Here is a 26,506-nt window from a genome sequence, read left to right as displayed (position 1 = left end):
TTACGCAGCATCTGTCAGTCAATTTTGGGATTAAAACCAGCTTTTTAACTTGAGTTTACTTCAGTGGTTATAAATTCTTTCATGGGGGCGGAGAAAAATAAACAGTAATTTTTGGCATTGTTGACTAGAACAAGAAAAAAACCCAGCTATTTTATTTTGCTTGTCTGCCTGGCACACAGTTAAAAACATATTAATGCTTTTCTGACACCTCCCTATTGAAGAGTAGTATAAACATCACTGCAGCATCAACATAGGAAAAAAAGCATTAGCAAACTTTTGAATCTCTGATCTTTAAACTGTTTCTCATGTAATATCAGTTTTTTATTGTAAAGCACCCAAAAATCCCTTTGAACAGAAAATAGTAATCATGCTTTCAACTTAGACCATTTGTATAGCAGCTTTTCTTCAGAGATGAAGAATAAACTGAGAACTTCAGCCTTGTTTTCTTCCTAGTCACTGAAGCATTTATTTTCATGGGAAAAATCCTGCTTCCATTGGAAAGTTTTGCTGATGGCTCCAACATTCTCAGAGTTGTCAGGCTGTATTTTCATGCTTAGGAGATGGTACCAGGCATGATGCAAGCAGGACACCAGGCAGGCCCCGAGGCTGTGTGTGTCCCATGGTGGGGAGTGTGTGGTTCACTGACTGGTGTTAGTTAGGAGGAATGAGGGACTGTGTTTTGTGTTCCCCTGCCCTCTCCCTGATTTCTCTGGCTGCTGCTCTGCGGGGATTGCATTGATTGCATGGTGGCTCAGAAAGTGGTGCCATGGTCAGCAGCCTGGTGAGGATCTCGTGCCATGAGAGCTGTGTTTCTGCCTGTGCTGTATGTGACCTGAGCAGCAAAACTGTGTCTCTGAGCTCCTGACCTTCAGCCACCTCAGCTGGAGTGGATTGAGAGAAGCAGCTCAAGGAGCAATGGGATGGATGTAGAGCTTTGTTAGCAGGTGCACGGTCAGCTCAAAGAAGCTGGGAGTTACCCACATCAAATCCATCAGCTTTTGCTCACTCTCTCCTGAATAGTTTGCCTTTTGTCACCCTTCTTGGTGAATAATTTCTCTTACACAGGTTACAATTCAAATAAGACACTGATGTCTGAATCCATTCAATGTGCTTTGACTATTTGTTGGATGTTTAGGTTAGATATTGGGAAGAAATTCTCGTCTGTGAGGCTGGTGAGGTTCTGGCACAGATTGTCCTGTGCCAGAAGCTGTGGCTACCCCTCGATCCTTGGCAGTGTCCAAGGCCAAGTTGGATGGAGCTTGGAGCAACCTGGGACAGTGGAAGGTGTCCCTGCCCATGGCAGAGGGCTGGAACAAAATGAGCTTTAATATTCCTTGCAACTCAAATGGTTCTGCAATTCTATGATACAAATATTAATCGTTCTGTGCTGGGCTTGGCTTCTGTTAGCCAGCCTGTGGCACTCCATACCTGCAGTGTTATCCTCCACTTTAAGGCCACATCCTGAAGAGAGCAGGAAGAGCTTTTCTTGCTGCAGTGTTCCTTCCTTGTTATGCAATGCTATGCACAGAGTCATCACAGTCTTTGGTAGAAGCATAGCAGCAGCCCAAAAAGGATCAAGGATACTTTAAAGGCAGCAGAGTTGTGAATATCAAATTGCTCCAAAGAGTAGCAAATATTTTTTGTATCTCCTTCAGGTATTCCCACCGCTTTTCTCATTTGAGGTTTAAAGCATGCATTAATTAACGTGAGATAAAGTCAGGGAAGGAGCGGCAGGAACGGGGAGTTTGTTTGGTCTACATGTGGGTGTTATGTCTGAAACAGTGCTCTGGTGTTCCTCCAAGGCCATGTACCTTGTTTGCAAACCTGTGTAGATAGAGAATGTAGAGAAGTGTCATTCGTTTATGCTGTTAGCTTATATTTGTCACAGCCATGAGCAGATAGCACCCAAGATTCCAGGAAAGGAATGAGCAGTGATGCTGTGATAAAGGACAGATTCAACAAAGTCTCAGGCATTTTCTTTGGGAACAAGAAAGAATTTATCCTGGGCTTTCCAAAGAACTTGAACATGCAGTAAAACTGGATTCAGACACATTGAGAACAAGCATCATATTTCTTTAGTTTCCCCACCTTCCCGTTTATTATTTTGTTTTTCAGTGATGGGATAGTGTGCATCTTAGTAAACTCCAAACCCACAGTACTTTCTCCCAGTCACTGAGACATCTGGTTGTGCTGGGGGAGCTAATCAATTGCAGACATAGTTGCTATTATAAGCCTGCAAGCCACTTGAAAACTTACCCAGGATTTTGGTAATGAAGGGTCTGAAGTTATTATTTGAGCTTTTTCTTTTTTTTTTTTCCTTTTAACTTCCCTTCAGGGGTCATCAGACTGGCAGTATTTTTATTCTTTTTTACTAGCTCAAATTTTAGACTTTTGAAAGTTCAATTCTGTGTATGTCAAGCTACTTGAATTTCCTGTGAAAATGTTGGAGTTGTGAATTGATTTGTAATAAGTTGAAAGTGAACAAACATCCAGGTTAACTCTGTCTGAAAAGTTGGTATTTAAATAGATCAGACTCAGGGCTGATCTTGGCTTGAAGCACATTTGTCATTTTGCTATTAGAGCTGATATTTACTGTTAACATTCACTTAAGAGTATTAGTCACATATATGAAGATAACTTTAAAAAAACAATTTGTAGCTCAAAATGAAGAACGGTTTAGACCTTGAGAGTGACGTTCAGTTCTTGAGGAGACGCACCCTATAGCTCCAATTGAAAACCCCTCCTTCACAGCCTCACTGATGCCAAAATCTAACCAATAATGAATGATTTATCATTCTGTATTTGGCTTTTTCCTGTTGGAAGGGTGGGGGCAAGATCCTCAACTCCAGAATACCGAGTCACTCCTAGCACTTGGCTCTGAAACACATAAACAATGCGGACTGTTACAAGTCCCATCCCAACGCCTGTATTACACGGCCATGTGTTCTCAGAGTTCCTAGAGCCTGATGTCAGGCATGTGCTGGGGCTGGTGTATTTTCTGATTTTCTGGGGGTCTCCTGTGCGGCTGGAGGGGCTGTGTGGCGGCCTGGGCTCGCAGCGCAGTCTGGCAGCACCGGCGTTGCGCTGGTGCCGCTCGGCTGGGCGGCGATAAGCAAAGAGACAGTCTGGCTCCTTCCAGGAGCCTCTCGGTCATGTCTGAGCTCTCGGCAGTTCCCAAAGCCTCTGGCTGACTTTCCCCTGTGGACCGTTCATTTATCAGGAAATGGAATTGGTTACAGGATTTCGCGCGCTGCCAAACCTCACTGACGAAATCGGCCCCGTTCCTGCTCTCAGAAGTAGGAAGAATGTGTTAACTCTTTGTGCTGACGCTTGTTTTTAGTGCTTTTGCTGAAAAAAAGCCAGGTTCCTTCCTACTTTTAAAGGTTTCTGGAAATTGCTGACACACTCTCACCCTTTATGAATATACTGCTAATGCAGGATAATTTTGCCTATTACATTTAGCTCTTTGCATCACATTTACCACTGTCTTTATAAATATTATTTTAGGGCAATTGAGTTATGTTAATGGGAGATTTGCCTACTGAATTCAGTGTATTCTTGCTTCAAAAAAATGTCTTCTGAATTAGAGGAGTGAAAATTAAGATTTATTAAAAACATAAACAATGCTTTGTCGTTTAAGGGATGCTTTAAAGCCTGTTATATGTATAACTTATACATAACTTGTAGGAGCTTAACCAGAATTGAATAAAAATATGTCTTTAATTATGTATATAGGATGACAACAAAAAAACCAAGTGCTGTTCTTTCTGAGTGTGTTGCTGGTTTTGCATATAGTTACAAACCCAGCTGTGTAATGGCAAGGTAAACACCACTCTTTTTAGATGCTATTTGGAGGTCATTGTCTTTCATTATGGATCGAGTTTTCAGCACACTTTAAAAAACAAATGCACTTTTAAAAATGCAAATGCATTTTTTTCGTGACTTGCCAGACTCCAGGCCACTCTGAAGTTTGCAGGGCAGAGCTGGTTGTCCATCACAGAATCATCTGGGCTGGAAAAACCCTCTAAGACCATCAAGTCCAGCTGTTCCCCCAGCACTGCCAAGGCCACCGTTAACCCATGCACCAAGTGCCACATCCACACAGGTTTTAAGCCCCTCCAGGGATGGGCACTCCACCACTGCCCTGAGAAGCTGTGCCAAACTGGTGAACCCTCTCAGTCAAGAAGTTTTTCCTCATACTCAACCTAAACATGAGCAAATTATCAATTGTGCAAATTGCATTGAGAAACAAAGAGCCATTTTGGTTTTATTAATTTATTTATATTGATAGGAGCTGCTCCTGGAGATTTGTCATTTCTCCAGTGGTCAACATCTGTCTCTTAGGACTCCCTAATTTTGTCCCTAATCAGCTGAGCTCTCTCCTTTTGCAATACTTTTTTCTGTGTCACGCACTGTGTCTGCGTGTTGTAGAGGGGATGGAGAAATGACCATTTCCAGGTTGTCTGTGGTGGATGCAGGTGTCTGTTCCTGTACCACTTGAATTATTTTAGTTTGTACAACAATGTGTTGCACTGGGAGCATGTCTCTCATAACACATCAGTCTGTTTTAATGCAATCAATAGTTGTAACCTCCCATGTATGAAATTACTAAGCCCAGAGGTAAAGCACAGTGCACATATGGTAATTATTATGTCTGGAAGTGGTTGCTGCATTAATTGATAGCAGTAGCAAGTAATGCAGCTTCACTTAATTTCATCGCTTCTTATACAAAAATCCTGTAAACAGAATTTTTGCAGTCTAATATGGTAGAGTGTTTTTTCTCCTTTTTATTATGAGCAAATCACTGTGGAAGTACTTAGAGCTCTCTTAGTTCGTTTAGCTTCGTGGCAATTAGTGATCCTTTGTTCCATAAACAAAAAGTGGCTGAAAACAGCTCATCCACAACCTGTGAAAGCACCATGTAAGCCTCATCTGCCACTCTCTGAGACATGGCTGGTGTTGCAGAAGCCACCTGGGGCTGGTGCCAACGAGGGACCCTGCTCATGGTCTGCATCCTGTGAGCCTGAGCCACTGCAGGGGAGGATAAATGGGTGATTTGGCCTCATTACCAATATAACCGAAGCTCGTAAAATTCAGAAGTTTTTCTGAAACTGTGTCTGTGTCTGCTGTGTCTGCAGCTCAAGTTAACGTAAAAATACTACGAATTTAGCATTCCTTGCTTTTAAAAAATTGTGGTTTAATAGCATAAATATAATTTTCTATTTTAAAGTAGTGTGTCATAAATACTCCTGAAGATCTCAGAATGTTGGTCCTTTCCACTGTGAACAAGGAAAGCCCCAATGGCTAAAGGCTGTGCATGCTTGGAGATCCCTCATTCTTGTCAGTGAGAGGCTGATGATGATCAAGGCTGTCAGAATGCCAGTAACACTCAAATCCGCTTACATTATGTGTTGAAAAATGAGTGAACTTCTCACAATCCCAAAAAGACCTTTACTGTCATTTTGGGGGAGCTCCAAATACTTTAGAACCATGGTTTGGGTTTAGAACCAAGCCAATGGTTTGAGTCGAAAAGGCTTGAAGCCCATCCAGTGCCACCCCCTGCCATGGGCGGGGACACCTTCCACTGTCCCAGGCTGCTCCAAGCCCCATCCAACCTGGCCTTGGACACTGCCAGGGATCCAGGGGCAGCCACAGCTGCTCTGGAAGATCTGAGCCAGAGCCTCACCTTTCTTCAATACTTGCTTAAAATCTTAATTTTCTTAATACATACAAGATAAAGGACTGGCTGAAAATAGACTATTTTGGAGTAATAAGTAGTAAAACTAATATTTATACAAATACTTATACATTCATACAAATGGTATAAATGCAAATATTATGTTGGAAAGCCTTACATGTAGGGTTCTCAAAAGCACTGGTGAGGGTTTCACTGGCATCAGGGTTATGTTGACAGCTGTAGTTTTAAAATCAAGTATGTTTGTTTTTATTCTCTCCCTTACATCTTACTTGTAGTTAGATTACAGTTCTCTAGGAAAGATGCTGTTCCTATACAGCCTCCTTTTTGTATGGAAGGCTTGTTTATTTTACTGAAATTTTCAGTAAAATTCAGTAAAACCCATTTCATTCCCAGATGAAGGAATGCATCAGAGATGGGTATTGCACAAGAATCCAAGGTAGCTTGGGAGGGTGGTGCTTGGGTGAGTGACTGGAGTGCAGTGATTCTGCAGTTCAGGAATGAGGTGCATTGGCCAAGATGAGGATGAAGGGTGGGCTAGCACAGGACACTCCTATTCCCAAGCTGCTGTCTGCATGGAGACTAATATTTACATGGAGGCTTACTGTCTGTCCCCTCCACCCCTGAAGATTATTCCAGTTACCTTCTGGAAGCTGCGTTCTGGATTCAGTCACTTCATTCCCAAGTCATTGCTTTCTTTGCAAAGCTCAACAATTGCACTGGAATGAAATCACCTTATCCTGGATTTGCCATAGCTGCTTCCAAAGAGCTATTCCATAAAACTGTTACGCAGGTTAGACTCCTGCAGAAGGCTGGGCAGTGTTTTGGCTATCCCAAACCAGTTTAAAAAAAAAGTTTAAACAAAAATGTGCAGACAACAAGGTCCTACCTGCCCAGCCAGGACTTCCGTGGACTAGGTAACAGTAACAATTGAATTGTATAAATACAAATGTAATAAAATTAATACAGTAATATCCAGAGTGATTCTGAGACTTAATTCTTCAAACCAGTAAAAATAGAAAAGGGAAAATAAACCAATTTTAGCAGCAGGTTGATGAGCAGTGCAGGAGTTTGCTGTTTCTCTCCTATGGTCCTCTTCACCTTGCCATGACTGGAGTTCCCTTTGCCGCTCTGCAGAGCTGTAGCTGCAGTCACAGCCCTGTACCCAGCTGAGCTGAATGATGCCTCAGCCTTGGCTGTGGCACTCTGTGGGTTGTAATTAACTAGCTCCCATTAAGGCAACAGATGAAAATTCATGCAGTTACATGCAAAAGCTTTAGAAGATGAAGTAGTGTCATGTAACAAGAGGTATTAAAGGAGGTTTTGTTTCTTTTTTTGCTCAGGATAAGGGTAAAAGTTTTAGACTAAAAGAAGCTAGACTCAGAGTAAGGTATAAGGAAGAAACTTTTTATAATGAGGGTGGTAAAATACTGGTACACATTGCCTAGGGAGATGAAGGATGCTCCATCCCTGAAAGTGTCCAAGACCAGGTTGCATGGGGCTTAGGGCAACCTGGGACCTGTGTCCCTGCCCATGGCAGGGGGTGGCACTGGATGAGCTTTGAAGGTCCCTCCCACACCGTTCTGGGATTCTATGACTCTATGAAATAATTATGTAATTCTTTATGCTACCTGTAGAGAGCAGAAAAATATTTCTGTAAGGGACACAAGGGAAGTCTACTACAAAGATCTTCTTCCTTGGATCAGAAGAATCTGGTTGTGCTCTACTGGTGACAGAGTCAGGGTGAGAGGGACCCTTTAGGCATCTTCATCTTATATCCAGTGAAAGGTGTTCCAGCTGATTCTCAGCCATGAGGACCTTGTTGGGCTGTGATGAGCAGAAAACATTGCTGTTAGGAGTGAAGTTTTGGAGGAAAATAATGTAACTGGTGACATTTTCTGACTGTCATCCATAATGAGGAATGTATACCATCCTGTTGCTGTCCATATGGAAAATCATCCTTGCACGAGGCAGTAAATGGTGAGGGGCTGATGTTAGTTGCTCTGCAAGCTGTATGGAGGGGAAGGGTCAGGAACACCAACTCCAGTCAACTAAGGGGAGTGTGTATTGCCAAAAGAGATCAGTGAAATATTTCTTTGTCCACAGCTGAACTCTGGCCTTTCATTGCAATGTGAAATAAGCAGACCGGTTTGCAATAAGCTCTGATTTTTCCATGTGAGCTCTTCAGACACTGCATTGGCTGTCCGTGCATCTATTTTAACTTAATTGTGCAATTTAAAAATAAAGAAGTAGTCCTGAAATTTAATTTTTCGGTGGCACTTAGAAAGATAGGGTAATTTAAATTAGAAGAAGAATGTTTAGACTAGATATTAGGGAGGAATTCTTAACTATGAGAGTGGTGAGGGCCTGACACAAGGTTTTCCAGAGAAGCTGTGGATGGCCCTGGGTTCCTGGAAATGTCCATGGCCAGGTTGGACCAGGGCTTGGAGCACCCTGGGACAGTGGAAGGTGTCCCTGCCCATGACAGGGATGAACTTTAAGGCCCCTTTGAATCCAAACCATTCTACAATTCTCTGATTCTCTTACTTTGTGGGAAGGAAGGGCACAAGAGACTTTGAGCAGAAAAATTTAAGCTTTACACAGATTCTAACATGAAACAGTCTGTCTTTGTGTATCTGTTGTTTGACTCCAGGTACATTAGATTGATTGATTTTATTGGTTTACGGAAGCTGCTACAAGAAAGAGATACCAAGTACAAGGCAGAAAGCAAGCTCTGGAGAAACAGGAGGATGGGAAAGCAGTGTGAGAGTTTCCAAGTTGCTCCCCATGGCAACAGAGCTCTGACCTGGGTAAACAACTCTCGGCACGTGTATGTTTTTCAAAGCTGCTTCCATTCTTCTAACTGCTGGCCTGCCACATAATTTGAACTCTCTTAACCTTCAATAGTGATCCCATTTTTTCTGAAAGAGAGGACAGAGGAGCTTCCCTGCCCAGAGCTGCAGAGCTTTGGCTTTGCAGGCGATTGGCAGAAGCCCCACACTCATGAGCAACCCAAAACTCCCTGTCCAACACATCTTACAGGAGGGCTCCTGGCCAGAGCCCAGCCCCTGCTCAATTTAGAGCTGTACAATTGCTCAAGCTAAATAACATTCCCCAAGTTTCCCTCCCTAGAAAGCCTCCCTATACTTTTATTACGTTTTTTGCTGTGACTAAATCTGCTTCACATGTGTTGTGCAGCCTCCCCTCGCTCCATTGCATATGTTGTGAGACCAATGAAAAGTACAGTGCCAAAGGCACTGCATTCACATGACGTGTTGTTTCCAAAAAAACTTGCAACTTTGGTCAAAATAAAGTAAAACTACACTGAGGTGCCCTGACCCCTTTCTTCCCCTGCTCAATTGAAAGCTATTTCCAGCTGTGTGTTCCTTTTCTACTGCAAACCTTCAGTGTAGACAGAGTAGCTGAAAAGTATAAAAAGTTGCATTTAAAATTAATTTTTTAATTTGTTTGATTAATACAGTCACACATTATCCCCCCTCCATCAAGAAAAAGAAGTATTAACCACTTTTTAAACAAAGTGTAAAATAATGTATCAGAGGCCAACAACTTATCCCAAAAGGTGCAAAATTTAATCAGTTATGACAACTAAATACAAGATAAAGGGAGAAAAAAAAATCATGTAACTTCTAATTATACTCATCCAATTGCTCTTCCACTTTTAAGGTTTAACTGTCTTTTCTGAATTAGTCTTTTGAATTAAGTTTCCATAATATGTGGCAGATTGAGAAAAACAGTCCTTAGAAAATTTCTGCCCTGGATGACAGATGAACTAGATAATGGAGTATAATCTCTTCCATTTTCATGATTTTGACACATTTTCACTTCTGTGTGTATGTTTAAATCAAGGAATCAAAATAAGTTTGAGTACAGAATATAAATCCCAGACAAAATTACAGCTTTCATTGCAGTGTTGGGTTAAATGTAAACAGCAGGAATGTTACAGATATCTTCTAATTAAATGCATAAATCAGAGGAATGTCTTGAATGTTTACAGCAACTGCACCAAGGAGTGAGAATGAGGAAGAGATGTATGTTGTCAGCTGATGGCTGCGTCCGCTGCATTCCCATACAGAGTTTAATTTTGTCACAACCTTTGGTACAAGTTGCAAAGCTTCTCTCCAGTTGATTTACAGGCTGTTTGTTCCTGCTGAGGATGATTAGAGATGGAAATGGCTTTTTCCTGGCCAAGCAGGGGTTTTCTCATATCTATCATCATCACTGCTGAGGACTCTGCCGTTAGGATTTGAAGGGCAGCTGGTTTAGACCACCCTGCCTTTTTTGTAGCTGTAGATGTTCTGGAGTATCAGATGATGGTATTGAATCTTAAATCCATGTGGATTTAGGCTGGGTTTATTAAAATATTTTAATTCTAAACCCACAATCCACTGAGCTCACAAACAAAGGCTGATTTTTCTTGACGGTGTCCTCGTGTTGACTCTTGTGCCTTAACAAACCCTACTGTGCTCCCTTCTACCCAGGTTTTCTCCTTGCCCTGTAAGTTGGAAAAACGCTCTTAGACCATCGAATCCAACCATTCCCCAGCACTGCCAGGGGCATCACTGACCCATGTCTCCCACAAATGCCACATCCACATGGCTTTTAAACTCCTCCAGGGATGGGGCAGCCACAGCAGCTCTGGGTAACCTGTGCCAGGGCCTCACCACCCTCCAAAAATTTCTCCCTCATATCCCATCTAACCCTGCCCTCTGGCAGTTTAAAGTCATTGCTCTGATGTTTAAACTGTGGGGAGAACAACCAACCTGTTGGTTGCCAGCAAAGATGGTTTTTGTAGATGAGAAAGCAGAGGCTGGATAGTTATGGGTAGTTTGCTCTAGTCTGGGAAACTGGCAGCTCCAAAACATGGAAGGAAATTTTGGGTTTGTGGAGTAGAGTGGGAGGAGAGCACAGGCGTTCAACTTACATGCTGTCCTTGGTGTGAGACCTACGAGATCCAAGTGGTGCCTGTAGTTCTGAGCAGAGTCAGGCAGCAAAACTTTATTTGAATTCCTGGTGCTTATCTGCCCCACCAGGACTTGCCAAGCTCCATCCTCCTGTGCTAAGATCAGCAAAGCCTGATTGTTGTCACCAGGGTAAACAAAGCTGGCTGAATGCACAGGGAGGAAGGGGGCAGATATGTTCAATAACAGAGGAACATAATAGCATTTATGAAAGAATTCCCCAGCCTGAGGTGGGTAGTTCTCTAGAAATGATTGATTCATGTCCTAAAGACAGTCTTTACCAGAATAAGTCTTAATACAAGTGAAGTGTCAGTGAAGGCAAACAAATATGGAAATGCTGCATCTAAAGCATAGTGAAACAGAAAACACAAGTGATTTTCATTCTTTATTGAAAAAGCAGCTCACTTGGAGCCGTTTTTCAGATTGGGGTGATTGTTTGCATTAGGGAAAAAATGCAGTTTCACTATAGGAGAGTGCTACTTTTTAAACTAGTGGCTGCAGGATGATACCAAGCATACGGATTTGGTTGCAGTCAGCTCCTGTACTCAGACAGTCAAGGAGATTGCCCAGTTGGCCACGTTCAAGATTTGTAAAGATGTCGTAACACCTTGAAGGAATCCTTGTCCTGCTCCTACTTACCCTTTCTCCTTTCTACACACTGCTTGCCTCTATCATTTATAAAGGCATGTTTTCAACACCTAATTTGAAATTACTATCACAACCTTCAGTATTATGATGGAATATAGAATAAAGTGTAGCATAGAATGAGCAACATAAAAATCCAGTTCAGAAAAGGCATCCTAGTTATTTGTTGAGGTCAATTTAACACTACCCACCTCCCCTGATTTTGGTTTATCTTCAAGGACTCTTGACATTAGGGCAATATTTTTTTTATAAAGCTGTGAAGTCCACATTCACGATATTACTGTGTAAACGTACACATTTGGCACCAGCTCCTTGGCTGGCAGTCCTGGCAGAGATAAGGCTGCAGTCTGGCACTGCGTGCTGTGGCTGGAAAGGTTTTACTGTCACTTGACATTTCACTCCTCAAGACTAATAAATGGGATTTCCTGCATGCAGTGGGGCAGCACTGCTCATCTCACAGCACAGTCTGTCTTTTTGCAGAGGCTTGAAATACTTAAGAAGGGAGTATGTCTACTGGGGTGTGCATTTTCCAGTTTGGGGAGATTAGGGAGCCAAAGGTCTGCCGACTCAATAGGGTGTTAGTCAGCACGTCCTGAGCTTCAGGCAGATAAGGGTCCACTTCCTAGGCTGCCCTGATCTGAGAGTTAACAGTTGGTGACAGTGAGTCTGTCTCTGTTCTTAAGTCATTGTTATAATTTTTTGTAATATTTACAGGCCTGGCTCTCTCAGATTAAAAAGTACAAAATCAAAAGGAGGTCTTCCTCCGTGGGCGCTGGGGGTGGGGGAGGATGTTTGGGCTTGGCGTGCGGCCCCACCGCCGCGCTGGGCGGGAGGGACCGGAGCAGGATGTCGGCACGGGCCTCAGCTCTGTGGCTGCTGTGAGGGAAAACTCAAACCTTGTCTAATGACCTTCCAGGAGCCCTCCATACCAGCACACATGCTGTGAATGTCAGCCCCCAGGATGCAAATCAAAGGTGTTAAGCTCAGCTGGGAGAATGGACCTTGTGTCTCTGGTTGATGCATGAAGCCAAGGCCTAGACAGTGCATCAACCCTTGTACAATGATAACGGAGAGGAGCCTGGTCCCAGTTGTCCAAAGGAATGTTCTTTTTGGCTTGGCAGGATGTTTTGGAGGCAGCGTTGAACCAATATGTAGTGAAAGCATGTCTGGGACCTCATCACTGGAAAAGTATGCAAACTGAATCACTGTGCTCTTCTCCTGCCACCTTTTGTGTTGGGGGAATATGGTCTACACAAATAAATGAGAAAACAAAATAACTGTGACATGGTAGTAACTCTAGATTTGGGGTGAAAGAAACAGGCAGATGAAAACAGCATTTTGACCTCTCAATCCTTTGTGCTTCTCGTGGATTATCCCAAGACTGTATTAGAGCAGAGAAAGGTCATACAGTAGTTTGCAAAAGGAAAATTCTTAAAACTGTGAAATTAGTGGGCTTTATACTGTCAATATGCTTCAGTCCCTTCCCAGCTCAGATGGTGAAGATCAGAGAGGGGAATGCTGGAAACTCCATAGATGGGTCACAGTCTCCATCAGCAAGAGCAGTTTAGGACTGAGTCAGATGACAAAATCTTCAGCTCCTTTTCCAGAGTGGAGGAAGAAAAAGCTAACCCTAGGCATGACAATCCTATGAAAAACAAATAAACAAACAAAACCCAACAAAACAAACAAAAAGAGTGAGAAAAGGGTAATATTTATATATTACTGGGTCAGGATATGTACATTGTCCATAGAAGGTTCCCGAGGTGCATCCCGCTGGCATCAAGGCAGAGTGCCAGAGAGATCAAGGCTTCTGTGCCTTACCAAAACATGAAAGTGTGGGTCATGTTCTTAAAATCCCGTAGTTTCCTTCCCTGTCACATGTATATCCAGCACCTTCTGCTCGTTTTGTGTTGCTGATTGCATGGCACACACCATGGCAAGGGTTTTATTTGCACAGCAGTTGGATCTGTGGTGGGAGTCGAAGTCGGGCAGCAGGGAGAGGTTTATCTGGAGTTTGTTTCAGGACGGTGGGATGGTGCTGTAGCCTAGGTGGGGCAGCCATCCGTGATGTTATCTGGAGCACAAAGCATTTCCATGATAAACAACATTCCTTGTATTTTAGACTAGTCTGCTATCAAAGTCAAAACAACTGCTCTGGCTTAAACAGTAGCACTCGCTGCTTGAAATGTAAAATATATAATTGGCTGTAAGATTTGTCTAGAGCAGATTGTCCATGTCTTTTAATATCTAGCTACACATATTAGTGAATATTCATTATTCAGCAGGGTTCTTTTCTGTAAAGCTTCCATCATTTGTGCCCTTCATAGGCCCTTTTAAATCCTTTCCAGCAAGTTTTTCCTTACTGTTAAAAAAAAATTTAATGAATCATATCAATCAGACTAAAAGTGTGTAACTCACTTTTCAGAAAATAATTAGCAGATGGTTGTCTCTGACATGGGAAGTGGAATATTGCTGGGCATTTATAGTATTGGCTTTGTGTTTAAAAAAGTGATGAAGGGAATATAGATCTGTCCTTTTTATCCAGAAGTTGAAGCAGACTTTGTCCAGATACACAACTTAAGTCTTCTCTACTGCCTTCACTTAGAATATCTCCAAGAGGAGACTTTGCCTTTCCAATGCTACCTCACCCTCCTTTGAGTTCTTCCACATTGTTGCAAATAAACAAATCGCCTGGGAAGAATCATTTTGGTCTTTGGCAAGTCCTGCACCATAAAAACCCTTTCATATTTTATATAAGGGTTTCCCACTCACCAGGTGATACTGGGGATCTGAGAGCAGCATGAGCTTTTTCTGGAGGGAGCAAGCATCTCAGGATCTCACAGATCACAGAATCACAAAATCATTTGGGTTGGAAAAGTCCTCTAAGACCATCAAGTCCAACTATTCCACCAGCACTGCCAAAGCTACCACTGATCCATGTCCCCCAGAGCACATCCACACAGCTTTTAAATCTCTCCAGGGATGGATATCTGCTCCAGATCTGGTTGACTGCAGAACTGATCTTCCCCTGCCTTCTCTTGCTTCCTAGACTTTATAAATACATTTTCTGTCTTCTTCAAAGTGATCCAAACCGTGCATGTGCATGTATGGACTTAGGACAACTGGAGCTTTTGCCCAGTTTGAGACCTTCAAAGAGTTGTTCCTCATGAGATGTTCCCAACTGATTTATTGCTGCCAATTTCTTTAACTTTACCTTTTGCACACTTGAAAAGTGGCAGAATTCATATAATTATAGAATCACTGAATGTTTTCAACTGAAAGGAACCTTAAAGCTCAACTTTTTCAAACCCCCTGCCATGGGCAGGGACACCTTCCAGGATGTTCAAATCTCACTCATAAAATTCTGGAAAGAAAAAAATACAGCCTTGAATCAGCTTTGTTTGGCAAGTGTATTTTGGGGTTTGGAAAGTCTACATAAGGTGCAGGGTTTAATTCTAAGACTTTGGAAATTTATGTATTTCTAAGCCCTTCTTTGAGGGTACTGCTAAAGAATTATGGTCTTAACTGTGAGTTGAGGCATCTAAAATCTAGTTGTAATCTTGTAACCTTTTGTTAGCAGGTCTATAAGTCTTCTATATAAAGATGTCAGTGAATGAGTGATTTCTAAACTACAGTTTTAACAAAATGTTTGCTGAAAACCTGCTGTTTTTCATGGTTGTGTAAAACCTTGCACATTAATCTAGAGAAGAATGGCTTGCAAGCTGAAGCACAGGAAGCCAGGGCTTAAACTTATTTGCATCTTCCTTACCAGTGGTAAAAATAGGGACTACTGTTATGAAATGTGCATTTTCTGCAAATCCCATGGTAGGAAAGGATTATATGTCCACTTCATATCCATAAAAGTTGTGTGAGTTGATAGACTCATCCCCATTTGTGTTTTGGTGCCCTTTAATGCTGCTGAGAAATGGGTTCAGGGATTATCCGATTTTTCAGATTTTAATTCCCTAAATTCAAAAACACACAAAGGATTTTACTTATTTGTCTGAGTGGTTGGTGTATGTACATAACAAGTGCTTGAGCGAGGTCAGGACCAGAACGGTTTCTGTCAGTTGGGTCAGTAGCTTTGTTCCTTCCATGTGTTTCACTCTCTGCTTGGTTAGGGTTTTTTTCAGTGTAAAAAACATCCTTTGTTTGAATTGTTGTCATTCTGAGTTGTTCATTTTTTTCTCAGACCTGTGTTCTTTCTTCTAAAAGGCCACTGTATTTTCTGAGAATTACCATTCTTTCATGTTAAGCCCTGAAGTGAATTCTGTTTTTTGTTGATGGTACCTCATTTACATGCCCTGCCTTCATCCTCATGCTTCAAGTGTAATTACATACATCAGTCTCTTTCTTTTCTTTTTATTTGGTAAAGCCAACATGTATTATATTTTCTGCAGTGTTGCAAATGTCCTCATAGTGTTCCTGTTGTTTTCTGTCTCTATGGTCTGACAAGAAGTCTGATTCCTGGCTGTTGTGCAGTCCTCTTGGAAATGTTCTGGAAAGATCTGTGTCCATCTAAACAACATGGCATAGAGAGCAATCCTGACAGGAAAAGCAAATTCTAATTAGAGCTGTAAATCCTTGAATTGTGACTATAAACATATAATGTATGTAGAGATTAATGGTACTTAACAGTGCGTGATACATAGGTTTACTTCAGTCTTTAATCTTGGTTATCTTTTCCTCCCATTCCAAAATTTCTCCAGGTAGACACAGGATCTCTGAAGCTGAGCAGGGATCTCCTTTTTTCTCAAACTAATGGACTGAGGGATTTTCACAGAATCCTAGAATAGTCTGGGTTGGAAGGAAGCATAAAGCTCATTGCATTCCAACCCCCTGCCACGGCAGGGACACCTTCCACTGTCCCAGGATGCTCCAAGCCCCATCCAGCCTGGCCTTGGGCACTGCCAGGGATCCAGGGGCAGCCACAGCTGCTCTGGGCACCCTGGGCCAGGGCCTGCCCACCCTGCCAGCCAGCAATTCCTGCCCAAGATCCCAAAATCTGTGCCTGCCCTGTGGCAGTGGCAGCCATTGCCTGTGTGCTGTCCCTGCAGGCCTTGTCCCCAGTCCCTGTGCAGCTCTCCTGGAGCCCCTGGAGGCCCTGGCAGGGGCTCTGAGGTGTCCCTGGAGCCTTCTCTTGTGCAGGGGAACAGCCCCAGCTGGGCCAGGCTATCTTTACAGCTGCTAACCAGTGATCCAGTTTATTTTCTGTGCTGTCTAGAAGTAGCCCAGAGTCCAGGAGTTTCTGATGTGGAACCCAACAGATCCTGAAATACCAGATACCTGACCTTGTCTTAAGCTCAGATATGTACATTTATATAGTGCTTTTGGAATCTGTGCAGATAACAGCCTGATATGAAGACAAAAATGGCACAGTTGGGGTTAGTGACATTTATCAGCAATATTCCTTTCCTGGAAGGCAAAGAGACAAGTGTATATGTGTTTGTGTCTCTGAATTTCTAGGACTTAAAAGCTCTCATTATTTGCCATTCTATTCCAGACAGAAAACCGGTCTTCTTACGGTACCCTGCAAAGCTTTGTGCCTTGGCAGGCTTGCCACAAATATTTAACTCATTTAAATCATTGTGTTTTTACCAATACTTATCTAGGCTGAACTGTTTGATTGATTTTTCTCAAAATGACCTGGCTTCTCAGTACTCTATAAAAAAATTGGTAATTGCTGAACTCTGACCAGAGGCACGTCTGCTCCTCTGGCAGTAGTTCACATCTGACACTGAAAATTCACTGCTGAGCATTTGTTTTCCTGCAGCTGTGGTTGTACAAACCTTTACTCAAAGTGATCTGAAAACAGAAATCACATATCAATGAAACTTGCTGAAACAGTTCTCTCTCTGTAGATTAAACTCCCCTCCTGGACCTGGAAGATTGTGACCAATTAGAATGTGGGTTACCAGTCTTATGGAATTCTACTCCCTGGGAACAATGTTGTTGTCTACTACAGCTTGTGTAGTTGCTTAAACTTTCATGATTCTATTATTATAAATAATACTGTATTTAATTTATATTTATTGAATAATGTGTAATATACTTATTATATTTAGCTTGTGCACAGATGGTTTTGAACCTCTTATTTACCCTGAGTTTTGTGTTACTTTTTCCACCTCCCTGCCGTGCTCTGAGCCCCCATTTTCTTCACTGTCTTTCCGTTTGCACCTATTCCTTAGGCAGATCTCTGAACAAGATGTGTGGCTCACACCTAGTCTAGCACATTTCCTGTTTGCTTCCTTCATCTCCCCACCATCATCCTCTGTGCTGTGAGCCTGAGGAGGAGAAAAAGATGGTATCAGGCAGGTGTGGTGTAGCCCATACAGATACTTCACCAGAGCCACACACTTTCTGTCTGAAGTCAAAGAGAAGCACCGCAGACACGAACAGAACCTGAGAAAGATGAAACAGCTTTAACGCCCCACAAGAACTAAGTAACTGCAAAAATTCAATCTGTCAGTATCTTAGAGCAAGCACTGAGACATTTTCTTCCACAAATTGTGGTCTGTTAAAGAACTCAAGTCCTTGTATTTATATAAAACCCAATATATCAATGTTCCATATGTACTTGTGTACCCATACCATGAACAGCGTGCCAGGCATGATTGTTGAGTTCTTTTCAGGATCCTTGGCCATTAATTTGACTTAGATTGGTATTCTGGGGACCAGATTTCCAAGTGGCTTTGAGGACTTGGCAGTCAAGTACAGGTGTCATTTGTCTGCCCAAAATCTTCACAGATTGGTATGTTTGGTGCAAGGCAGGTTTTAGGGGTGATCCTTGTTGGGGTGCATATTCATTATAGACCCTATAATAGGGGCTTGGTACAGTGCTGAACCTGAGCCTTCTTTTTTCCCCCTGCCATTTGATCTATTTTGCTAATGAGGTCCAATGCTACAGATGCTCTGCAGGCAATACTGCTATATTTAGCAGAAACAATATGAAACACGTAATTTGCCATCAAGTCATTAGGTTACCAAACAGGATTCATGGTAAGCTTTTCAAACACAGAGAAATCCCATTTTCAGAAAGACTTTGAAGCTTTGGATTGATGTAAAGTTCACATGAATTTGACTCTCAAATGTGTTCAGACTCCTTTGAAAACAGCACTTCTCTGCTCAAAGAGTCACCTGCTTTTGAAAATACTGACTCGTGCTTGATTGCTGTTTCAGAAACCAGAGTTTCCAACCAGAACTCGAGGAAAAGAGGGTTCTCCAGTTTTTTATTAATCCAGCTCTTTAATTTCTTTGTTTTCCAAATTGACTGCCCGATATCTTTGATGAATTCTGCTTTTCATCCAGCAGAACACCTAGATCAGGGAAGAAGCAAAGGCATTGCTCTTAAAGCAGCTCCATCTGCCCTTGCCTGCGTTATCTGAGTGGAGATCATCCACTGACATAACACTGTAGCCTGAGAGCAGCTCTGAGGGTTCATTTAGAGGGAAGGGGATGTTTTATTTAATGTATGGCTCAAGCCTTATAGCTCAGATGCCACTGAGCTGTCTGGAGCAGGGCCAGGTGCACTGGCCATGATGTTCCCTTCCTCAGCGTTAACTGAAAAAAAAAAAAAACAACCCAAAAAAAACACCCCAAAAAAACACCAACCAAAACCCAAACCAACAAAACTCCCCAATGTTGTTGAACTTCTGTGGTGGGGGAGTTACTGCACTCCAGTTCTGTGTCTGTTATAGGACTTCCCGTGGTTTTTCATCGAATCATGTGATTGACAATGCAGACAGTCTGCAAAGTTCTCAGTCTGTCTCGTTTGTACCCTCGTCCCAACCACGAAATCTGACTTCTGCTTTGTCTGGCAGAAGAAAACAAGATAGGGTGATGTGGTGGGGTGATTCACTGGAGCTGATAAGTGGTGTCTGTATTTAAACTGTGCCGCTCAAACCGTAATGTTACCTCTGTCTCTCACGTTTTCAAGGACTTTCTCAGGCTGGTTTATTTTAAACTAGCTGGGGTTGTCTGTCCCTGTGTGGGGTGGAAAGAAATGCAAATAACAGCTCCAATGGACCTGTTTATGTCAAGGCAAGGAGTTCAGTAACTTAAATAGTGAACATGGTTGTATATTGGATCAAAACAGGGTTTGGGTTGGGAGAGACCTTAAAGCTCATCTCATTCCACACCCTGCCAAGACTTTCTGTCATCTTAGGTTGCTCCAAGCTCTGTCCAGCCTGGCCTTGTGCACTGCCAGGGATCCAGGGGCAGCCACAGCTGCTCTGGGAAACCTCCCCACCCTCCCAGGGTCAGGAATTCCTTCCCAAGATCCCAAAATCTGTGCCTGCCCTGTGGCAGTGGCAGCCATTGCCTGTGTGCTGTCCCTGCAGGCCTTGTCCCCAGTCCCTGTGCAGCTCTCCTGGAGCCCCTGGAGGCCCTGGCAGGGGCTCTGAGGTGTCCCTGGAGCCTTCTCTTGTGCAGGGGAACAGCCCCAGCTGGGCCAGGCTGGCTCCAGAGCAGAGGTGCTGCATCTTTCTACGCCATCCTTCCAAATAAACAGGGCAGTGAAGGAAAAAAAGGATGATTCATCCCATGCCAAGGCTTTTCCTCTATCATTAAGATTGCCATTTAAGATGCCTTAGCACAGTCTCCATTTTTAAGTGGTGCTAAAAATCTGGTTCATTGGAGTGTCACCAGCCAGGGTGCCAGTGTCTTTCAAGAAGTAAGTTGGATACAACAGCAGTAAGGTAGAAGAAAATAGATTTGTCCACTGCAGGTTTGACGTGCTACTTTGGCAATTTTGTTAACCATGATAAACTCCTCACCAGTGCTGGCTGGGTTATTTCTGGAAGTGCCCTGAGACCCATGTGGCCTGGTTGCTTTACAGTGTCACCTCTCTGTGTCTGCAGCACACAGCCAGGTCCCAAGGCTCCTGATCACTCATTTGATGCAGGAGACAGATGGTACAAATATGAATTTAAACATTCCTTGGACTGTCACCTGAAAATCTTGAAAAGATTTTTTAGAATCTTAAAGCTTTTTGGCATCGATCAAGCTTTTTACATGGTGTTTAAATCCTGCTGTTACAAATAGTTATAAAGTCATTCTCATAAAGAAGAAACTTTTGATGATTTTGTTTGTTAACAAATTCTGTTTTCAGTGAACACCCTGTTAGTGAAACAGTGTGGTTAGTTTTTTATCTCAAAGTGGATGGCTGCCATGGTTAATCTTGCAAGTTACATCACTGAATCACTGAGGTTGGAAAAGCCCTCTAAGATCATTGAGTTCAAACATTAACTCAGCAGGACTGTGCTCACTACTAAACCATATTCCCAAGTGCTGCATCCACACCCCGAAGATGCTGGTGCAGTTCTCTCCATTCTGGGCCTCTACGATTTCTCATTTTAAATGAATAAGAAAACATGGCCAGTACACAGCTGTGGGTCATTGCAGTCATCTAAAGAATGTGGGTTTGAATTGCTGGCCTGGAATTGTAATTTTTCATGTCTCATCAGCAATGCATTGAGCTGTCCTGAGCCTGCTGTTCAGGTGGACCATCAAAAATCCATCACTCCTAATGTTATCTACATTCTTTTTATATAGACTCAATCAAAACTGTGTATATGTAGTGGCAGTGTGTATTACTGCTCTCCTTAAAAATCTCATTCTCCTTGCCTGCATTTCCAAGACACCCCCGCAGGCTGTTCAAAGCACATGTGGAGTGTCCAGGCTGACTGCAGGGAGTTACAGCCTTTAATCTGAAATTGATTATTAAATTGCTACAGTACCCTTGCAATAAATGGGAACATTGATCAGCCTGAAGAGAGGCTGAATAATAAAACTGATGCATGGCTTATTGCCTGAAAATATGAATGCTACCTGAGCCATTTTATGCTGCTCTTCCAGCTGAGAGATAATGGGATAGTAAGACCTGAGCATCTCAGATGCAGCTGTTGGAATTTTTGATGTAATTTTGCTTACTGTTATAAGGCTGAAGGTGTTTTTTAAGCTGCACAAGAGCCCAAGAATGGTCCCAGGCTACTGCCACAAATGTTTGCAAAGCCAGTAGCTACATCTGTGACCTGAAGATGAAAAAGAGAGTTGTGTTTAATTCAATTAAAATTAGAATCTTTAATCACTTTCCCCTCCTTCCCTCCCAGAAGGGCTGCCATGGGCTGCATCCCTGGCGTGCAGCATGCCACCCCTGGGGTGAAGAGTGGCAGCTGTGTGAGACTTTCCTCTGGCTGGAAGTGTTGCCACGGTGCAGTCAGCAATTCTGCTGATGCAGGGCTGAACAGAACGTGCTCCTGTCTACCCTGACCACAAGCCAGGAAGTTTTGGAAGGAAGTGGGGAAGATTACACTGAGGATAAGCAGAGTAGAATGTCAGGGCTTTTTTAAACAAAATAAATACTAATGAAAATATACATGAGGGCTTGGTGGGGGGGTGGCAGAGGGGGAAGACAGGGACAACTTCAGAACTTGGAGCCAAGTTGGGAAGGGATAGAGAATGTCCATGAAAAGGAGGATCTCACGAGCCTGGTGGGAAAAGAAAGGTTAGGTGAGTACAAAAGAGAAAAGTATGCTAAAGAGAGAGGATAAGGATGCAGTGGAAGGGAGTTGACATGGCAGTAGGCTGGGAAATTGGAAGTGAGAGGTGGTGATGAGTGTGGGTCTAAGGTACCTAAGAGTGAAAAAACCAAGTGATGGAGAAGATTCCAAGTGATGCAGAAGATTAAACAGGCTGGTCAAAACAGACTTGGAGAAGAGAGGTTGTAGAGAGGTGGTAGAAAGTGGTTTAGATGCATAGAATGGCTGTGGGAGAGTTCTCTACCACAAACTGCATGTCTGACACAGGAAATTAAACTTGCTGATGTACCTTTGAGATTCTGGGCTTTGAACTCAACAGGAGTTAGATGCAGAAGAGCCTTTAACAACTTTACCTTTTAGCTGCCTGAGTTCCTTGAACAGAGATAGTGCAGAATCCTTTAGGTTGGAAAGGGCCTCCAGGATCCTGGAGTTCAGCTGCTCTCCCAGCACTGCCAAAGCCACCACAAGCCCATGTCCCTAGTGCCACATCCACATGTTTCTACAACTTTTCTACAAGTGTACATGTTTTCTGACAACAAGAGCACAAATAACGTGGGAGCATTGAAGTTAAATACCTAACCCTGAAAACCAAGTGTCCAAGAAGTGCCCCTCAAAGGAGACTGATCCAGCCAGAATCCTTGTACCCTTAAGGCAAGGAAACAAGACACTGAGCTCAAGAAATAGGATAGGGAATCCCTTCATTATTAATGGGCAAAGAGGCTCCTTAGCCATTGCTGTGCTTGTTCTGATCATGTCACACAGTGGAGTTTATTCTTAGTCTTAGCCACAGCCTTATAAATAATAAAATGGGTCATGTTTTATCTTACCCCAGTGATCACTGTAATGCGGCTTTTGCCTGAGACTCTGCCAAGCTCAGACACAGGCAACATTTAGAAGTGTATAAAGTGAAGAGCACAATACAAAAGTAGACTCAGCTCTTTCCAAAATACGCACTTACCAGGAATGAACCTGGTGGGTTTGCAGTGTGCTTTGGGAGGGAAAAAATGAGAAAAATGGGAACTTGAGTGTGTCTGTCTCTTCTCTCTGGTGACTGGGGACAGCACCCAGGGCACGGCTGGAGCTGTGCCAGGGAGGTTTAGCTTGGAGATCAGGAAAGGTTCTTCCCCAGAGGGTGCTGGCACTGCCCAGGCTCCCCAGGGAATGGGCACAGCCTTGAGGCTGCCAGAGCTGCAGGAGCCTTTGGACACCCTGCCAGGGATGCTCAGGGTGGGATTGCTGGGGGGCTGTGCAGGGCAGGAGCTGGGCTGGGTGATCCTTGGGGGTGCCCTCCAACTTGGGATATTCTGTGATCCAATGATACCATTAACTGTGTTTATGCTTTCAGCCTTTTCAGAGGATTCTCCTGCTAAGGAGCCAAGTACAATTAAACACAAAATGTTTTTAAGGGAAAATGCAATAAATGCATTTGTACATGCACGAGCAAGAAGGCTTTTGAGGAGCTGTTAAAAATGAGTTTTCCTTAAGACCTTTGTGTTTTGTAAAGGATTCACGTGTTTTGTCTGTTAACAGGCAAATGGATTGTGACCAACAGTAAAAGGCTCGAATACAATATGCTAATGTAGCATTTATTCAAAGAAGAAATTATAAATTATCTCTTTACCCTATAAATATTTTCCTTGGGTTCTAATGGTTTAGTTATTTCCATTATTTTTTTCACCAAACCTCTTTCTTCAGTGTTTATGTGGGCTGTGTGTTTGTAAGCAGACATGCAAACCTTCCCTCACTGGAGTCTGGCTTCTTGTTGCAGAAGTTCCCCGAGCTGAAGTTTAAGTACGTGGAGGAGGAGCAGCCTGAGGAGTTCTTCATCCCCTACGTGTGGTCCCTGGTGTACAACTCTGCCGTGGCCCTGTACTGGAACCCCCGTGACATCCAGCTCTTCACCATGGACTCGGGCTGAGGGACACCCAGCCCAGCCCCGCTCCATCTGACAGGAATTGAACCTCTGCACCCCTTCCAACCTGACCCCCTCCAACTGCCCCCCGTGACCCCAGAGCCAGTGTCCAGCCCAGCCTCACGCTGGGACAGACTGGTGTGGGGCCCTGATGGCTTGTAGGCAACCTTGTGTTTATAGTCCGTAACCTAGAGCTTGTTTGATGAAAATGAGGCCTTACACATGGGGTGTGATGTTACTACCAAACACAAACCTGAACGTCCTTTTGACTTAACAGGCTAAATGAGATTGCAGGCTTTGATTTGGAAGCAGTGTTTGTATTTTTGGCTCTTTTGAATGGGCAGCTTCCTTGGGTCAAGCTTTTTATGGTCTCTTGGATGCTGCTGTGGGGTGCTCGTTACCTGTCCTTGTTTCCACTCACAGCCCTTCCTTTCCGTGGCACTGTCAAGGCTGCAGCCCTTAAATTGCTGTCTACGCTGTCATCCGAGGGAACTAAGCAGCATCTTAATCAGGTTAGCTCCCAGGCAGATTCAAAACACTTGATTTAGATGTTTGTGGGAGGATTTTCAATAGCAAGTCTTCTGTTGTTGTTGTTGTTTGACTGACAAATACTCTCCAGAGGGCAAGAAACACCTGCTTTCGGAGTCAAGTCCCTTACAGACTTGTTTTTCTGTGCTCCTGTGCAAAATTGTTCCTGGAAATTGAACGTGTAAGGAAAGGGGGCGGAAAAAAGTCCAAAGAAAATAATTACAAGATTGTAAAATAGACCAGTGTCCTGTAAATCTGTGCGTAATGGTGACAGTGTGTTTTGGGGATCCTTGACAAAACTCTGTGTTGGAAACCTCCTCTTGGCTTTTAAAGTTTTATGGCAGAAGTATAAATTTACCTGAATGTAGAATACTACTCTCTTTTCTGTTCGTTTTCAAGTGCCCTTTCCTGATACACCTATTTCAGCAGTGGGAAAAGCAAAAGAAGTGGTGTGATTTTGAAAGAAATCGCATTTTTCAAAGTGGGGATCATATTTTGGGGATGCCTGTTGCACACATGTGCACCCACTCTCCTCGTCCCACGTGCTGCTGTGTGGGGGACTGTCAGCAGTGCATTGCATGCCAAAACTTCAATTTCAATGAATTAGTTCTTGAAGATGCGTGGCAACCCTCTGTATTCACTGCCTGCTCCAGCATGTTCCGTTTGTTGACCTGAGGAATCGGGTGCATTTGCTTTCAGAAAGTCCTTTGAATGGCTTTAAATAGAATTTCTTGCACCGTTTCATCCCTCTGAAGGATGTGCTAAGATTGTACTTTCCTTTTATCTGCTTATTTAGAGACAGAAGTCCATTTGAGTCCTACACAAATGGAAATGCTGGCTTATTAAAAAAAAAAAAAAAAAGCTTTCCAAATTTATTTAAATATAGCTGCAAAGGGGTATATAGAGCCCATAAGCATTTAGGACTTTGAAATGGCAGAAGCTTTTGAGAAAAGATGATGGTAAGATTGGAGATGCAGTGTTTTCTTAGGCAAATAGGAGAAATTAATGAACCATGACTGAGCTGCACATAAGTTGATCTGTATTTTGGATTTATTCTGTTTTGTTTTGGTCTTTGAGCAAACGTCAAAAGGGGATAACTATTCTTGGTTACTGTAGTGATTTGTAATTTTGTCTTTATTAAAAGACTAAGAGTGTTTGTGAGTCAACAGGGCTGCCCAGATTTGGAAAGGTCAGTCTGAAGATGCACTTTTAAACCGTGGATTCTGAAGCTGCTGGGCTGGCTCAATGTTCATCTGTTTTAAACACTCCAGGGTGAGCAGAACCAGAGAGGCCCTGCCAGGGCAGACACTGCTCAGCCAGGTGTCAGACTGCAGGAGACCTGATCTGTCTGTGAAAAGGCTTTTTGCAAGAGAGGAGCACATAAAGAAAGCAGCAGTCTGACAGAACAGGTCCAGCAGCTGCTGAGCCACCATTGGCGTCGCGCAGAAAATTCTCTCTGGCTGTCCTCCCGTTGTGGTGACACTGAGCTGCAGAGGGTTTGTTCTGACTGCGTAACTTCCTTGTGTGTCCATGAAATACCCTGCTCCTGGGTCCCAGCTGGTTTGGAACATCTGGAGTTACCACCTAAAGCCAAAACAGCAGAGCCAGACTGAGATTTAGGCAGAAATTCATGCTGGCCCTGTTGGCTCTCCCAAGAGCTGGAGTGTGACGTGAGCCTGGCAGTGTCCTGACATCTGCAGTCTGGTACAGTCACAAATACTCTGTTTTTCCTTCACCTTAGGAATCCTTTTCATTACTTTGTGTGAAAGATTTATTATGCATAATTACAAAAATAAAAAAGATGAAACAGTAAATACAGGGTGGTGTGTTTTATGTCACTGGTCTTGGTGTGGTCATCAGGCCCAACCTGACCGAGGTTTTATAATGTCCTCCATGATGTGCAGTTAAGAAGAATGTAATTTTATTTGTTGCATAAGGTAAATCAGTGTTCAAGTCAGTGTCTGGTAAAGGCAGGAACAGGTCATGCTGCAGTGTTACATGGAATGTCACCTCTTGCCAGCTCAGCTTTAATGGTCACAGTGGCCATGGCCTGGAGGGGCACTGGGAATGTGCAGTCATGGGGCAAAGAGAGGAGGGACAGGGTTGTCCACACAAGACCAGACCTGATGTGTGATTCTCTTTTCTGTCCATTTCAGCTGATGGTGTCTCTGGTTTTGGGGTGAGTGCTGCACCAGGACCTTCTCCTGAC

At 43.2% G+C, this 26,506-nt stretch overlaps 1 protein-coding gene across 3 annotated transcripts in view; it reads left to right on the top strand.

The window, feature by feature from the left end:
• Positions 1–26,111, top strand: part of DYM (dymeclin) — a 210,226-nt gene extending 184,115 nt beyond the window's left edge. For all 3 annotated transcript variants that reach the window (XM_041423558.1, XM_041423557.1, XM_041423559.1), the window contains one exon: positions 23,626–26,111. In XM_041423558.1, the coding sequence (XP_041279492.1) occupies positions 23,626–23,775 (150 nt within the window). In that variant the 3' untranslated portion in view covers positions 23,776–26,111. The remainder of the gene's footprint in view (positions 1–23,625) is intronic.
• The last annotated feature ends 395 nt before the right edge of the window (positions 26,112–26,506 follow it).

Source organism: Onychostruthus taczanowskii, unplaced genomic scaffold (assembly GCF_017590055.1).
Source record: "Onychostruthus taczanowskii isolate IOZ18803 unplaced genomic scaffold, ASM1759005v1 scaffold79, whole genome shotgun sequence".
Taxonomy (NCBI): Eukaryota; Metazoa; Chordata; class Aves; order Passeriformes; family Passeridae; genus Onychostruthus; species Onychostruthus taczanowskii.
The sequence above is the reverse complement of the archived record's forward strand: the minus strand, read 5'-3'. Positions and strand labels throughout refer to the sequence as shown.